The sequence below is a fragment of the Lagopus muta genome, chromosome 4 (assembly GCF_023343835.1).
Source record: "Lagopus muta isolate bLagMut1 chromosome 4, bLagMut1 primary, whole genome shotgun sequence".
Taxonomy (NCBI): domain Eukaryota; kingdom Metazoa; phylum Chordata; class Aves; order Galliformes; family Phasianidae; genus Lagopus; species Lagopus muta.
This window is the reverse complement of record NC_064436.1, coordinates 46531899-46548736: the sequence shown is the minus strand read 5'-3', so window position 1 is coordinate 46548736 and position 16838 is coordinate 46531899. Positions and strand designations below refer to the sequence as shown.

Here is a 16838-nt window from a genome sequence, read left to right as displayed (position 1 = left end):
GTCAAAAAAAACAGTGAGGACTAGGAGGGTTCTGCCAATCTTGAGTTGAGACCCAGGAGTAAGAAACTTTGAAGATAATCACATTCACATCAGAGAAGCTGCACTTGGTAAGTAAAGTTCCTGTCAAACTTTGCATGAAGTCAGAGAGAGCTGCATGTGCGTTTGCAGATGATCAGGCCTGTGAGAAGCAAAATTAGTTGGGAAAACCCAGATATCAGTAAGGTCTGTATAGAAAAGGTTAATATTAATGCTACTTAGTGATCTACTCTGTAAAATAAGAAATTGAAAGAATTTAAATGAAGCTACTTTTGGATAGGTTTTAACTTTAGATGAAAGTAACAGAAATATCCTGCTTTTTTAACTTTAAGAAACTACGAGAAAGTTATAACTACCCTTCAAATTCAATATACACCAATTCTAGTGACAAAAGTGAATATTTTTCAAGTAATGTTTTTGCAGTGTGGTTTTCAGTAGTTTATAGATCATTCAACAGTTAAAACATATTGAAGGTTTAGTCCAAAAGTAAGTTATTAAGACGTTTAATCTCTCAAAACAAGTAGAGTATGTTTGTCCACATTGTGTCTTTGTGTGTGGGTTGAGCATATGCATTTAATAGCCATTTACCAATTTCTGAGCTCTCTTCTCTTTCCTTTTCTGTCAGTTTGATAACTGCAACTAGATACATTCAAACCAAGAAAGGGTGTAAGTTTTTTGTATGAGTTGTTGGAGAAATTGGGGCGCGATGAATTCTGTCACCATTTTAAGACTTCAAACAGGAATTCTTGGATTAAATTTTTTGGTTTGTCTGGGGTTGCAGAGCTGATAAAATGATTTTCCCATTCTGTAACTTTTATTTGTTTTCATCTTCTGCTATGCATCTCTCTTCACAGTAGCCTTGCATATTTCTTTTCCAGTAAAATAACAAGCATTAGCAGGAGTAAACTGGACAAATTCTAGGGGGTTTGGTATGGTAGTTTGGGTTACGTTTTACTAGAATCCAGTGTCTGTGACATCATAAATAGATTTCTAAATAGGCACACAAAAAAAAATAGTTTTCAAAGGAATGAGGTGACTGCGGGTTGTGTTCAGGTACTCAAGTACATGCGTACCTTCCAAAATAATCTATTTGTTAGCACACGCTTTGATTTATTAAGTTTGTGTCTGAGTTTGTTTGTAGTTGTGAATCTGTTGGCTGTCATCTGAAATGTCCTTAGTTTGTGTAGGTTTTCAAATATCAGAACACTATTTAGAAACTTGATTTAAAAATCCATAAAACATCATACTTAGAGTAATTTCTGGGAATAGAATTTTGTGGTACTGTTAATTTGCAGGTATAATAAGATGGAACTAATGCAGTCTTAAGATGAGGTTCATTAGTTTCTTTAACCTGGGTAGTAAAATGCTTTGGGTGTACTGTGAAATTTTGGTGATCTCTGGCTTATCTGTTTCAACTATACTTATTTTTGAGAATATGATAATTGTTAATATCCTTTTATTATATATTCAGGGTAATGCTTTTAGAAGTACATTCTACTGTATGCATATAGCTGTTATATTTTGTTATGGTAGAAGTTTGAGTACGATGCTGGATTTCTTTTTAATAACTAGTTAAATTATATTGTAAATGCACAGTACTCTTAAAGCTTTCTTATTAAAAGATAGTGCAGGTATATCCAGGGAGGGGAGCTTAGCGGACAAAAGAGAGAAGGAGGGGGGAAAAAAGTATAGGAAGAGGATATAAATTGGAAAGAGTATTTCCTGAACTAGAGAGATGAATTTTCTTAACAGAAGTGAGTGTAAAGGTAAGACCAAAGAAGGCATGCTAAATTTGAAACTTTGTTAGCTGAAACCAGATTTGTTAATGTTGATAACTGGTGTGACCATATTGCCTACTGTCAGAAAAATCCTTACTTTCATATGTCTAATAGTTTCAGTGCATGTTTAAAATAAAGTACATGTAGCAAAGCCTGTGAGGCTGTAAGGTTCCTTACATGTGTTTCTCCTATAACAGGAGAGAGACTTTCAAAGATACGAAGAATAGGTAAGCATAAGATTGCCATTAGTATTTGTTGGGAATTGGGCCTCTGATTTCAGTCTGTTCCCCTGGTGTCGAATGGTAGTACAAGTTTTATTGCTTAATTCTGTGCTGTGATTTAAAATAAAAGATTTTGTGAAAGTGTTAGTAAAGCAGAGCTAAACTTGGATGCTGTTGAAGCTAAGAGAAGGTAGCTCAGGCATGCTGTAGGTCTTCATATTTTCTTGCAAGTTTCTTTGGCATCGCTTTGTTTCCAGAATTTTATACCTCACCTCTCCCTTCTTTTCCTTCTAAAATTTCTCTGCATAACATTTAGAGCTTTGTTAGCTCTTTGAGCTGCTCCTACACATACCTTTTTCTGGTGTCCATGTGGTCTTCAGTATATGAAAGCAAGGCAAAATTTTGCCTGACTTTTTAGCCTATTGCTTTCATGAGGCAGCAAAGATACTTAAACAACTTGCTGTACTAATATACAGAATGGTTTATGTGGGGATTGTTTTTTTCTTTTTTCCCTTCAGTTTAATTACAGGTTTGGTGAGCTGGATTAGCACACTGAAGAGTTTCCAGAACTGGCAAAAGGAACAAGTAGGAGTGTGCAGCTAGCACCAGTTTTTTAAATTGGCCATTCTCTACTTGCAGAACTTCACTGTTAAAGAACTACCTGAGCAAAATGATACTCATTTTTTTCCTAATGGTTGTTAAGCATCTCTTTGCAAAAACAAACAAACAAACAAAAAAAAACCACTCTAAAAAAACAAACAGGAAAAAAAAAAACAAATAAAAAAAGCAGCCACTCAAACAACCACCTCAACAACAACAACAACAACAACAAAAAAAAGCTCCTGAGAAGAATCCCCTTTCTCCACCTCCTACAACAAATCAAAGATAAATGGAAAAAAACGCCCTCCTTTCCTTGCTATCAGTATCACAAAACAAGTGTGGATTAAAAATAAAAAGGTTCTGTTTTCTAGAGCTGTGCTGCTCTAATCTTTGGGTTGCATCTGCATTTCAAAAAGTAATGGACAACTCTCAGAAGTTCTGATCTGAATTAATTACTAAAAAAGACTGAAAACTTAGATATGTCAGGATAGACTTAGTTCATGCCTTTTGTTAGGCTAAAGTGGCATTGGTGTAATTTTATATTTTGGCATAGTACTACTGACTTTAACTGAAATCTGGTCAGAGAAATACCATGGAAAACAGATTTTGCTCTGGAAAGGGGGCTTTTTCTAATTTATAAATCCACTAACTTCCTCCCTTCCCTTTCCTTTGTAATATGCCTATTAGTGGACACAGTTTGACTGGTCTGCAATAGTTTCATCTCTTGTACTGGTGTTTTTAATTCCCTCTGTAGGAAGTCTCCGGTCTTGCAGTTCATCAGACTGCTTTAGTAAAGTGATGCCTCCAAGGAAAAAGAGGAGACCTGCAGCAGGAGATGATTTATCTGCTAAGAAAAGTAGACATGATGGGTATGTCATCTTACCATGGGCTAAGACTGGAATATCTAAAGATGAATAGCTGATTTGATCGTGTTTTTAAATACTAATCGAAATGATATTCAAATTTGATTGGTTTCTTGATGTGGAACCATTGCCTGTGATTCATGTGAACATCTAGTTTCAGTTTGCTTCTCACCTTTTTCTAGCCATATAACAGGCTTGTAGGGAACTTACGTTCTTGTTTGCCAGTGTCATAATAGATGTACTTCCTTGTTCAAAGGCTTGTAAGAGATACAGTAATGTCTTCATATGTAAAAAAAGTGAATGTAGTTGTAGGCTATTTGCAGCCACAGTCTTACCTGAAATTCTGCTAATCTTTCCCTTTTGTGCTGGTGGTTTTATGCTGATGATGCAAGAGGAAGTTGAATATTGCTCGAGCAAGGTTAATGGTGGAGCACTGATTGAGGCAGTGCTGTTCCCTCTGAGCAATAGAAGTGCATGCGGGTTATAACTGTGGAGGATCATTGTGCTCTTTTGGCACAGGTGCTGCATAGCTGACTGTTCTGGAAATGCTAGATTTTCTGTGAATGTTCAGTCAGCCTCAGTCCTTGAGCATCCTCTGAGTGTGCTCCTTTTGTGCAATTACTTATGTGAAATAAGATCATAACTTGTGGGAGACTGTGCACTCCTGCACGGTAGGTGCCATCACATGCTAGGGAGAGGGCTATAACATACTTACACAGTATCTTGGTGTTGGAAAGTGTTGTGTACTACCAGAATATTTGGCTGCATCTGCCAATAGAACGCGAGCTTTATTACATTCATGTGTTACAGGTGACTCAGAAAACTCAAGCTTCTGTAACATGCACCTTCAGAAAGGTGAAAAGATGCTTTTCCCCTGTCCACCTGAAATGAGGCTGCATGCTTTCCTTTTTATTCACTAGTGTGAGTAATAAAAATGCTAGCAGCCAAATTAAGACTCTAGTTATGCCTCTATAACTCCATTGTGCTCAATAGGGTTGCACAACTGTAACTGCCCTGGAATTTATTAAGTGATCTGCTGAGGCAGAAGAAAGATTTAAAACTCCCTTTCATTGCTTTGAGTATGTAAAACTAGCAAGAGCAGAAAAACACTACATGTTCTTAATATTTTTTGCTGGTTTTTGAGAAATATTAGAAGTAAGAATAGAATTAAATGTTTCTAGAATCTAAGTAGAGATGTTTACAAAATTTAAATAACCTCCATTTGGCGAGACCCTGACAGCAAAACAAAACAATTTAACACCCCTAGGAAGATTGTCTGTAGTAGAAGATACTGATCTGTGTAATTCATATAAGAAAATGATGAAAAGCTGATTTCTTACTCTGTTAGTAGTTCATGTAATCACTAAAAGCTTTTTGAAAGCGTAATTCGAATGCTTTTTCCATCTGCCTTTCAGTTTGTACCTAATGGATCTAGTCTTCATTCTACTGCCATCTAAAGTTTACTTCAGGGGAAAACCTCTGCCTGCTTTTAGAAGTGCAGGTGAAACCAGATTCTGTCAGCTGTGGGCCAGAGGGGAATATCCTTCTCTGATGTGGTTCCAATTTTTGTTTTCCTTCTTAACTTCTAAGGTTTTCGGGCTTCCTCAGCTTCCCTTTGTTTCCTTTCTCTTGCTTTGATCTTCAAGAAAATAGCTTGTGTTTCACCAGACCTGGCAATATGAATTAATTTCCTGAATGTTCAGCTCTATTTTAGAACTGTATTTTCTTTTGAGTATTTCTTCAAATCTGGCTTAATGTTTTTTGAGCAAGTCATTTCTTCTCTGCTTTTTGGATAGAGCTCCTGTTTGTTTTTTTTTTTTTCCCCCCCAAGTTTGGACATTTCAGTGTGTTAGACAGAAACCAATATGAAATTAGGAATTTCTGCAGCAGTGTGCTCTTGTGAGCCTAGTTATCTCTAAAGCTATTGCTTCTGACAATGTGTGGATGCTTTATATGATAAAAATTGTGCAGGTAGTTTAATGCCAGTATATATAGACTAAGGGGCTTCTAGGTCTGCTTCTTTACCATTGCTCTCTTTTTAGATGTAGACTTGCTTGAAACTTCGTACTGATAACTCAGGATAAGCTTTCAGGGGACATCAGCCTATATGGAATCTGTACTGTTAAGTGAAAAAAGGTGGTCAGGGTCTTCCTGAATGTCTACTTTTCGTGAAAAACAAAATGTATTATCTACAGGAGAAATGATATTTCCTAGCAGAGAGAGGATTTGTTGCTTGAAATGTTTTTGGAATTATCTAAGTTTTGTATGTTGTAGAGGAATGTTAACGAATTCAGTAATTGCTCATCTCCCATTTGCTTTCAGTGTGAAAATGTTGGCTGGTACTCTAAAGATTACCAATGGATTGTCATTGTTAAGGGTGTCAGCAAAGCAAGAACCAAATGTTGATAACTTCCCCTGATTTTTCTACATACACACAAGCATACATATATAATCCTTACATGAATAGTTTAATTGGATGATCTTTTCAATCTTCACTTTTTGTGTTTCTGTATTTCCTTCAGTTATAGGAGTACTAATAGGAATACTTTCAAGATGTATATTCTTTGCAGAAAGCTTATTGCAGCAGGGTTCTGTACTGAAAAAAGATTTTGAAAGGCTCTTATCTTCATAAACTCTAAACAAATGTGGTACCAGGGAGCTCATAATAGCTTTCACTTTTAGTTTCATTTCTATTTTCACTTTTTTAGGGATACACCCTCATTTTGGAATAACCAGTGGAATGATGATGATGCCTTTTGAAGAAAAGCATTTATAGAAACAAATCTAGATGTTATTGTGGTTATTTGGAGAACTGATTTCATGTGTAGACTAACTATGGAAAACAAAGATTCTTTCTTTCTTTAGCATCCCATCCTTACACAATAAGAGCTTGAATTCTGTTAGTTATTATTCATAATTTCATCTTGAAACATGAATGTGATATTTTAGTGGGAGGAATTGTTTTTTTTGCTGGAAGATGAACAGTGAAAATAATTCAGTGTGTTCATCTCTAGATTGCAGTAAGATTTATCCCATTTTAGAGAATTGTATTGGAAAGTAGACCTTTCAGTGCACACCTATCAGAACATAATGACTTGAAGGCATTTTATTTCCTTCTCTGTTTGGCAATCTTGACCGTATTGGACTTCAAATTCTCACACTCCAGAGTATTCTCAATTTGGATTTAAAAATATGTGTTCTGCATGCTGCTCTTTCATCATAATGTTAAGGGTCTTACAGAGGGTTAAATATTTCATGTAAAGATGGTTGTTAGGTAAGAGTTTAGTCCCTGCTGTCTATCTGCATATCTGTTATGCAGTCTCTAAGCAAAGAATGTCTGCTCCATAGGAAAAAACAGAGATATGTAGCATAACGTCTTCTTTCTGATAGTCTCATTTAAAAATATTTCTACTCTTTTCTCCAGAATCATGCTGAGGGAAAAAACTGACAGTAATGTATATTTGGACCTTAGACTGTTGAAAACTGGGGAAATACAACTGCTTCCCTGAAAGCTGTGTGTGGACCACATAAGGAAATGATGATATGAAAAGCAGACTTATTACTTGAGTTGCAAGCTCTATACTCTATAGTGAAAAAAACTTAAATTTTTAAAACACAGTCAGTGCTGTACTACTAATGTGGGAAAGTAAGACAGGAGGGTATAACCCTGGAAGTTTTCAAAATCAGTAGTGTTGATAGGCTTCTTTATTCTACTGCAGGCAGGCAGCTTGTGTTGCCAATTATCATAGGTGTCTAGACTTTATTCTTTGAAGTAGAGCTTTTCAAATAGGCATGGGTCTAATTTTCTCTGTTTCTGTACCTTTTAATTGAGCTGGACTTAATAGTTGTGCAGAAACTAGATGTGTGACTGTCAGGGTATATGCTCTTATACGATCCCTTAAGTGAATTTTGTTAAATTTAAAATGTTAGTTTAAGTTTTAAGAGATAACTGTGAACCTTTTATTTAGGGAGGAATATGGCACATTGATAGGAAAGAATTATCTGTCAAGTGAATTTATCCTGAGTGTTGCTCTGGACAGTCTTTGTCACACCTTGTTAATAGTAAAACTTTTTTTTTTTTAAACGTGGTTTACTACGTTACATATGAGGCAATTGCTAAAATTGGAAGTCTGAGTGAATATGTGTGTGTTCTTTTGCTTCTAATGTGTGCCTGAAATTGTATAGGTTTCTCTTATGGACCATCAGTGCATAAGCAAATTGCTAATCTGTGATGTAGTTGGTGTAGTTGTTGTATATCTGTTCTAAGGTACTGATGCTTGGCATTGTGAGGAAACTGTGAGCCATCGAGGACTTGAGTAAACCGAAGTTCTGTATGGTAGATGTTTGGTTCTCAGAGAGTTCTCAGGCATCCAGCCTGTGCGCTCTGGCAGTTTGTATTCACTTGTGTAGCAATGGGCACCATCCTTAGCACAAAACACATCGTCTTATAGTGTGTGCTGAGAAATTCTGAAGACAGAATAAATATTCTGTTATCCAAAGTCAGTGCCAGACTTTTCTGGTGGTTTGTGGTTTTCCTCTGTGCACGTAAATCTATATTGATGTTAGTTCAGAGAGCACAGTCTCTGGAACCACCCTTACCCAGTGCTACCAGGTTGAGCTTGCAGTGACGTTGAACAGAACTGTCCTGGGCTGTGATCTCAGATACTTACCCAGTTACTTGTTTGTACCTTGCTCTCATCTCACTTCCCAAAGCACTCTAGGGATTAGAATTCTCTAATAGAAATAGCTGGTTTGTCTAGACTTGAAGGAGAAACCCATTTGCTATTTACAGTAGGTGGTGTGAGGATGAGCTTCATTTCTATATGTGAGAGCTAACTAATATCAGGTTTGCTTTGGTGTGCTTGCTTCTGTCATTTTCCTTCTCAAATGATCCATGTCTTATAAAATATATGCTGTGTTGTTACTTCCCTTAGACTGAGAGAATGACGTGGAATTCATACAGCCACCTTTGTTGCATGGTTGTAGTTTACAGCAGAGATGAGAGCAGCCCAAGATGATATCCTTTCTAATTTTTGAATTTTATGAAGTAGTTTATTAGCATCATAGCTTGAGACATCTGATCAGTTCTGGGTTCTGAGAAGTCAGACTCCACTGGCCAGGTATGGAGTTATCTGGTCACATGTTGGACATGTGAACTTACTATTGTCATTGTTTCCTTCAGTTCCTAAACAGTGACTTTAGCTTTAAACACAGCAAATCCATGTCAGTTCTATGAAAACTTGCTAAATGTAGATACAGTGAATGGATAAAAAGAGGTATTTTGTTATGTTTCGATTTTCTGTTCCTCTTACTCTGCCTGTCATCACTGGTATCTTGGTTCAGGCTACGGTTTTTAATTCTGCCAATTGAAAAAGCAGGAATTCTTTTTCTGTAATACTCAGATGATCAAGAGCTCTGTCAATGTATATGTTTCTTGAGGGGTCCTTCCCAGGCCCACTGTTCACTTACTGATAGCCACTGTGTAGACAAGTTAAATGAGGAATCAGGGGAGGCACTTTCTTATCAGCCCCAGTCTTGCAGTGAGTATCATTCTATCTTAGGGAGCTACACTAGCTTTCCATGTTTAAACTCCTGCTGCTATCAATTTTCAAGTTTATATTCCAGTTAGAGTTTCGTCATATTTGCATCAAAAATAAGGGGATATTGAATAATTAAACTTTTGTCAATGTAGCAGAATGCCTTTCTTTGTCTCTATGCTTTCTTTTTCTGCTTCCTCTGAATTCAGAATATCCTGAAACATGTTGGATGAGTCATTCCTAATCATAGTTAATTCTGCAACTATGAGAACGCTTTTTTTTCAGACTGCTTCCAAAAAAAAAAAGAAGAAAAGTAGGTGGGGAGAGTTCAAGGTAGGCGATGTCTTACAGCTTTGTCTTTATCTGACCTAATACCTTCTGGCTTGGTTGATTCCTTATTGGGCAGCAAAGTCATCCTGTTCTTTTGCAACTGCAATAAAGGTTATGCATATTATGTAATTCAACTAGGAAAAAGTGTTTCCAAAATCAAATAAAGAGTGAACTGAATCTTGAATATATCAATATGTGTTTTTGAGATGCATGGCTCATTTGTCTGCTGAGTTTTTGTTTCTTGAAGGTCAGCATGTTTTAGTGCAATGTAGATTTTTCCTTCAATCTTGAAATTTCTAAAGATCTTCCTTTATATTTTTCTTCTAATTAGTAGGTTATAATTTTCTTGTGACCATTATTACTTTTCTAATAGTTGCTTTAAAAAAAAAATGATGACAATAAACATAAAATAGTTCTTTGTGCTACTGTCAGTGCAATATGTACCTTTTACTAGATAGAAACATACAACTAGGTGGAAAATGCTGCTAGCAGAAAATGATTGTACTTCAATTGTGTAAGTAGAGAGATCTTTTACATGTCTGGCTGGAAAGGCAAAATGGTGATGAAATCAAATCCATTTAATTTCACAAAGTTGTTTCAGAATGATCGTGAAACCAGTTAGCAGCTTGGTTGTCTGCCCCAGCAAGGTTTGATACTTTGAGAGGAAAGGCTGCATGTTCGGAGCACTTACAGAACTGTTCATGGCTTGCTTCTCTCATCTTTGCTCCTCAGCTCTTTTCCATCTTTTAGCCTAAGCTATTGTAGAGTGATGGAAATGGATCAGGCTGTGCAGCATTGATCAACTACTTGCATTGCTGAGTCTATCTCTTTAACAATCTCCCACAAAGTGGTGTTTTCTGATCCGGAAAAGATTAAAAAGGATCGAGTAATTTCTGTCACACATTGTGTATGTTTTATATGATTCAGATACTCAATTCAGGAGGCTGGTGTTTCAGTGTTATTTCTTGAAAGCAGTTTAAATTCTTTAGGTTTGTCTGAGGGGTACATTACCTTGTCGGTCATCTCTGTGAGGAAGGAAGCACTACTGATTTAAATTTTCAGATTACTGTTGATACAACCTATGATGAATTGGGTTCTTTGAATTACTGTCAGTGGGGACCTGTGACCTCCTCTCTCTGTTGTTTGATTTTTTTGTTTTTTTTTTTGTTTTGTTTTATCTTGTTACCAACTTACTGCCTGTAGAGTAATGTTACTATGGGTTGTGCCTGTTTTGCTCTTTATGCCTTTTCTAGAATTTTTGAAGAGGCAAAAAGAGTGTTCAGTTCTCCATAGTTAATAAATAATGCATGAATTCTGCATACACCTACAGGTAGGACTACAGTTAACAATAACATGGAGTTACTGTGGGTTTAGACCCACAGCCAAATTGCAGCCTGTCAGTTGAATATGGTAGCTAGTAGTATGCACAAGTCTTACTTGGACTTGCATATATTGCATATATGATATTCGGGATTGAATCTGGACCGGGCTATTTTTGTGGTTAGGATGGTTCATGCTTACAATGGCTGTTGACTAAACTGTTGCTTTTTAAACTTTGCAGTACTAATTTTTTTTTTTTTTTTTTTAAGAATGTATAGAAAATATGATTCAACTAGAATAAAAGCAGAAGAGGAAGTCTTTTCGAGTAAAAGATGCTTAGAATGGTTCTATGAATATGCAGGTAAGTGTGAAATGCAAGTTTCCTCTCAATAAAATTTAACCTATAAACTTAACTGCATTAAGTGAGCTGGATGAATGAGCATACTTAACTATTCTAATCTATATTTAAAATTGTACTTCTGTACAAAATGTTGCCTCTCTGTCTCTATAAGTTACTCCACCTGCCATGTTAACACTGAATAGTGCAAAAACTTCCTAGGGAAGGTACGTTTGTAATGTAAAAATAACCAGACTAAATAAAAAGGTAGCAGAGGTAGTAATATTAACTGTTGCTGCTAAACCTGGTGGTTCTGGTTTCTAGCATAGAGACAAATAAGCACAAGTGTCCTGTAACAGTCTTTGAATAGTTTTCCATTAGAAGGTACAAAGAGGGTCAACTGAATTACTTATTATTGCTTTAATGTATGAGAACTTCCTTCAGGTATTGTAGGGTTATTGATTGTGATCAATGGTCACAACAGCTCATCCATTAACAGTGAGTGAAGTCATTGGTCATGATTTGTTCTCATTGTTTTTACACGTGCTTTTCTGACGGGGAGAACTTCAAGTATGGGGGAAAAAAAAATCTCATGACTGTAAAGAAGACCAAAAGGAAATGAAATAGGTGTTTGACAAAGGATACAAGGTCATCTTACAGTTTTCTGCTGTTGTTTTGGATAACATTGCTCACAGTTTGTTGTTTTTTGTCTTTCCTCATGTGTAATGAAGAATGACTTAATTTGACGTAATAAATCATTTTTCTTCTTCTAATAAAGTTAAGTAGTTTGAGATCTCACCTGTCTGTGGCAGTCTGTGAAAGGAGATTCAATTTCAAGCCAAACCTTACCTGTTAGATTCTGCAACTTTCTGATCATCTTGATTTATTTATTTTTTTTACTCTAGCAACAGGAATAACTCATTTTTATCACGACTTTGGTGAAGAGAAGGGATGAAAGGAAGGATGTGTATGAAAGATCTTTTGATTTTTTCCATTGCCTGCATGCACCAAGCTATAACAGAAAAGTGGAGAGTATGATCTTGTTTATTGTACTGAATAACATTGTAAAAAATGAAATTTTTTTTTTTTTAGTTATAATCTCTTCTGTGCTCTCTTCTTAAAGTCTTCTCCTTTACATCTGCAGACAGCACTGGATTTGTTGTTTTTTTTTTTTTCTCTAGTGTGTCTTTATTACAGAATTAATTTTATTTTGAAGGAGTTTGATTACGGTCAGAAGTGTGAATGGGAGGATGTCATAGGAAGATGGGAAAATATTTAATAAAACCTTGTTATTTCTACAATAGTAGGTGGCCTCATAGTAAAACTTAAAATTATTTTCCTTTTCATACCTCTTTCTTGTACTGTTTGTATTGAATAGAAATACGGGTGTCAACCTCTAATGCTTTTCTTCCCAAAGTAAGCCCTTCTTGATGTGAATGAAATAATTCTAAAAAAAAAATAGTCCAAATATGTAGTATATTAAAAAAAAAAGCAGTACAATTATGCCTACAACTTTTTTCAATGTAATGTAGATGCTACAAACATCTAAAAAAATAGAGTATTTTAATGACATCTGTTTTTGAACCTTTTTTCATTTTAAGTCAGCAAAGATATAGCTATGTGTAATTCATACTTTCATTTCCCCCTGCAGTAACTAAAATTCACGTAATGTGCAGCTGTAGTCTTACTGCCATATAGATAAATAGGAACATGACATTTTTATTTCAGAGTCTTTTTGGTAGATAACATTTTATAGAGTTAGTGTGTGAATGAAACAGTAGAGTAAGATTCTGGGAATGAGTCTCTTGTGTCATAGATATCTAGATACCGTAATCTTATGTGATACAATGCCATGATAACAGTAGAGTTTCAAGCTAAGAAATGAATTTCAGTAATCATTTCAGTAATCACTGTTCACTCATTTAACCATGCTGATGTTACCTGGATGTTCTGCTAGTCTGTATTGTTAAAGATCTTATTCATGTACTGCTCTAAGATTGTCTTGGTAACTGGGTGGAATAAAAGATGTTAGCAAGTGTGAAAATTTGTTCTATAGTTTTTCTGTCTTTGTTTCCAAAGGTGAGATAAAGATACATGTGTATCCACGTCTGATTGTAAGTGGGGAAATACTTATTGCATGCCAAATAAACCTACCTAGAGTTTATGAAAGTTCAGATTGTGATCACTGTGATTAAATTTCTCTTATGCTCTAAAGATCAGTCCATTATAATTCTCAGAGATATGTAAAGTGCATTTTCTTTGCAGGCACTGATGACATTGTTGGGCCGGAAGGTATGGAGAAATTTTGTGAGGACATTGGAGTTGAACCAGAAAACGTAAGTTTGAAGTCCATTCAGAAGATGCATAGTGTGTTATGATGTTGATGAACCTAACTTCTCCTGTTTTCCATCAAGAATAAAAGAAATTCAAATAGAATTTTTGGGAGAGAAAGAAATATAAACCAGAGATGTTTAAGTGCACATTTGGAACCAACTTGCCTTTGTTCTGAAACTAGAATTGTTAAGTTGACTAAAAGCTCAGTTTGCCTTTGCCACACCTTCCCCCCCATTTTTTCCCTTACTCCTCCTACCAAAAGTAAGAAATAAAAGTTTAGGAAGAGACTGCACTGGAGATTTGACACAACTACCAGCTAATGTTTTCTATGGGAGAAAGGTGGTTTGAATATTGTGAGCAGTATTAGCACTCCCATTATGCTGTTTCAAAACCCAAGTAAGGTGAAATTTTATTTTTATATTTATATATACATGAAGGAGAGAGGGAATTTTAGGAAACAAATAGCTATACCTTTTGCAGCTTTTTTTCTGGTGTCTAATATATACTTTTAAAAACATATGTGCAAGTCCCATCTTTTGCAAGATTTGTAAATCATCTCTTATTGGTTAAAATGAGATTTAAGTTGAATGTTTTGCTGGTAATATAAGATGAAATTTGCTACCCTTGGAATTTATTAGTGTGGTAAACCCTTGAGATTGATAGACACATTTCAGTTACATAAGTAGATATCCTGACTTTGCATTAACAGTATAGAGCTGCACTAGTATTAGCCAGAGTTGCAAATTGAAATTGCTTGATTACACTTTTTTTTCCTAGTCTGCAGGAATAGTTGCCTGCCACTTTTTCCATGCATATATCTTAAGTATCCTGAATATGACAGTAATCCTCCAATATCACTTTTCCGAATTTATTGCTTCTTCATTGCTTCTGTGTTCTATGTGAGATATTAAAAGGATTCTGTTTCCTTTGGGGCAAAATTGAAGCAATTATGAATCAGCCTGTGGATTGATAGGTGCTAATGTTAGTTCATTCAGTGTGTTTAACGTCTACTTGAATTATACCTCAGTTTAGACTTGCAGAATTAGGTGGAGTTGACAGTACTTTGTGGTAGCTGGATTCATGTGGGATCAGTATCACCTTTAAAACAACTGGATTTCATAAAGCTTATGGATTGCAATGGATGCTCACCTAGATGAATTTAACAAAACGTAACTTGTCTCAAGTTAGTGCTTAGATTTAATAAATTTGGGAAACATTTTCTGTAGCCTGTGCTGGCTCATCTTCCTCATGGTTGCAATGCACACTAGCTTACTACTGTGACATTCTGTGCATGCTCCCTTGAAATAATGTGACTAACTGACTTCCTATCTTCGTGCTAGAATCTTATGGTTTGAATCATATGCAGGTTTGTTGTATTCAGATTTAACCTTTAAATAGCTGCTCAATAGCAAAGTTCTGAATGTTTTGTTTATTTGAGTAAAGTACTTGGAGCCTACTAAACAGCAACTGAAAAATATGCACATAGTTTTGTTGATTCTCTTCAGCTTTCCTATTTTTTCCTCTGAAATAGGTAGTAATGCTTGTATTAGCATGGAAGTTGGATGCACAAAACATGGGCTACTTTACATTACAAGAATGGTTAAAAGGAATGACATCATTACAGTAAGTGCTTTGAAAAAACTCTTTCTAATAGTAAATACAGGTTGTTGTAGAAAAAATGCACTTTGATGTTTTAATCATAACTTTAAACAGAGTGCTCTACTTTAGAGCAGAAGCAGTGTCACTTTGTCACTGCTTCTGGTGATATGGCTCATTCAAAGATAACTTGAAACCTGGCTGCTGCTTGCTTGACATACTTTTAAAATGTCTGCAGCCTCAAGAAAACAGAAATACAATGAGGGACATTTGCAAGGACATCTGTCTTTGTCACTGGGTAGGACCTATTTCTTTCTGAGCTTTACTGTCATTGTATGAGTGTTAGATATTGGTATGTTGTTAGAGCATATTCAGTTTAAAATAAATGCTAAACATTGCAAATGTTTTTTGTGACTGCATTTTTGTGTTCTTTCTAGGAGTTGCGTTCTCCAGTTGCGGTCTTATGGCATAATTAACATAGAAGTAGTTGAATAACTACGTTTCATAGAGCTGGGGAGAAAGAACTATGTTTTGGCTTATCTTTACAGATCACCAAAACTTTAGGAAGTTCTATAGCTTTGCTGAAGCTATGGAAGTATTGTTTCCCTTCTGTGGTTTGTTGGTTGGTTTCCTTTTGTAGACGAATTTGTGGTTTTATCTCATGGGAAGTGCATTTTCTACAGCTTCAAACAATTTTTTATGACAGTACAAGCATAAGACTCTACTAGTTTATCTACGAGTTTTGTCCTGTGGGTTAAATCAAGGCAACTTAAGCAGGCAAACTTAGCCTTCGTATTTTATGCAGTGTTGGGGATATATGTTAAGATTCTTTTTCTAAGAACATCAGACATCTGTGTAAGAATGTAGACTATGAAATCATTCTTTGCTTTTCTTTCAGATGTGATACTACAGAAAAATTGAGAAATTCTCTGGATTGCTTGAGATCTTTATTAAATGAGCCTACCAATTTTAAACTTATTTATAGATATGCATTTGACTTTGCACGGGTAAGTACTGGAGAATGCTAATGTATAAAACTAAACTTTATTTGATAGGTAATGCTGAAGAGTAAATATGTTTCTCTTAAGATATCAATCAAGATTCTCTCTAACAGATGTTTGTGTTATAATCACTTTTTTTTTTTTCTTACTGTTTGAGTTTTCTATGCATAAACATTCAAAACAGCAAGGCATTTCAGCCTTTTATGCAAGTGGTAAAAATAATAAATATGCTGAGAGGTGATTATAATATAACTATTGGCTTTAAAAAGTCTTGGAAGATCATCAGTTATGTTCTTAACATTTATGAAACAACATGAAACAATGTCCTGATATCAGCAGAGGGAAGAGTAAAAGCAAGCAAAATGTGTGAGCTGTGGTAAGTGTTCATTAAGTGAAGGAGAAGTGGAAATAGGAAAAAAAAGGAAAAAAAGCAAGTTCTGCAAAGACAGTTGTTCACTGTCTTCCACAGGTAGACCTAGACAGATGAATAACTTCCCTAAATCTGCTCTCTCGCTTTTGTTGCTGAGCATGATGCTGTAAGGCATGGAGGATCTCTTTGGTTGATTTGGGTCATCTGCCTGGTTGCATCTGCCTGCCCAAGCTCTTGCTCATTTTCTGTCTATTCACTGGGTGGGCAGAGGGAGAAACAGCAAAGGACTTGATGTTATGCAAACACAGTTTAGCAGTGGATAAAACATTGCTGTATTATCAACTTTATTTTGGTCGAAGACACAGAACACATCACCAGACAAGTTGCTGTGGAGAAAATTAATTCCGTCCCAGCCAGAACCAAGTACGTTGTGTGAAGGCTTATTCTGGTAATTCTGCTGAAAATAAAATACAGAGGTTAGAAGTACTTAACATTGCCAAGGAAGTTCAAGATAC

The 16838-nt window shown here is 35.6% G+C and overlaps 1 protein-coding gene across 9 annotated transcripts in view; it reads left to right on the top strand.

Moving 5' to 3' along the window:
• Positions 1–16838, top strand: part of DCUN1D4 (defective in cullin neddylation 1 domain containing 4) — a 36993-nt gene that overhangs the window by 14072 nt on the left and 6083 nt on the right. For 5 of the 9 annotated variants that reach the window (XM_048940916.1, XM_048940915.1, XM_048940912.1 and 2 more), the window contains exons 4-8: positions 3390–3504; positions 10955–11046; positions 13288–13358; positions 14888–14979; positions 15851–15959. In XM_048940916.1, the coding sequence (XP_048796873.1) occupies positions 3390–3504; positions 10955–11046; positions 13288–13358; positions 14888–14979; positions 15851–15959 (479 nt within the window). Of the gene's footprint in view, positions 1–2011; positions 2042–3389; positions 3505–10954; positions 11047–13287; positions 13359–14887; positions 14980–15850; positions 15960–16838 lie in introns of all 9 variants that reach the window. The other 4 variants (XM_048940914.1, XM_048940911.1, XM_048940910.1 and 1 more) reach the window with 1 other exon arrangement.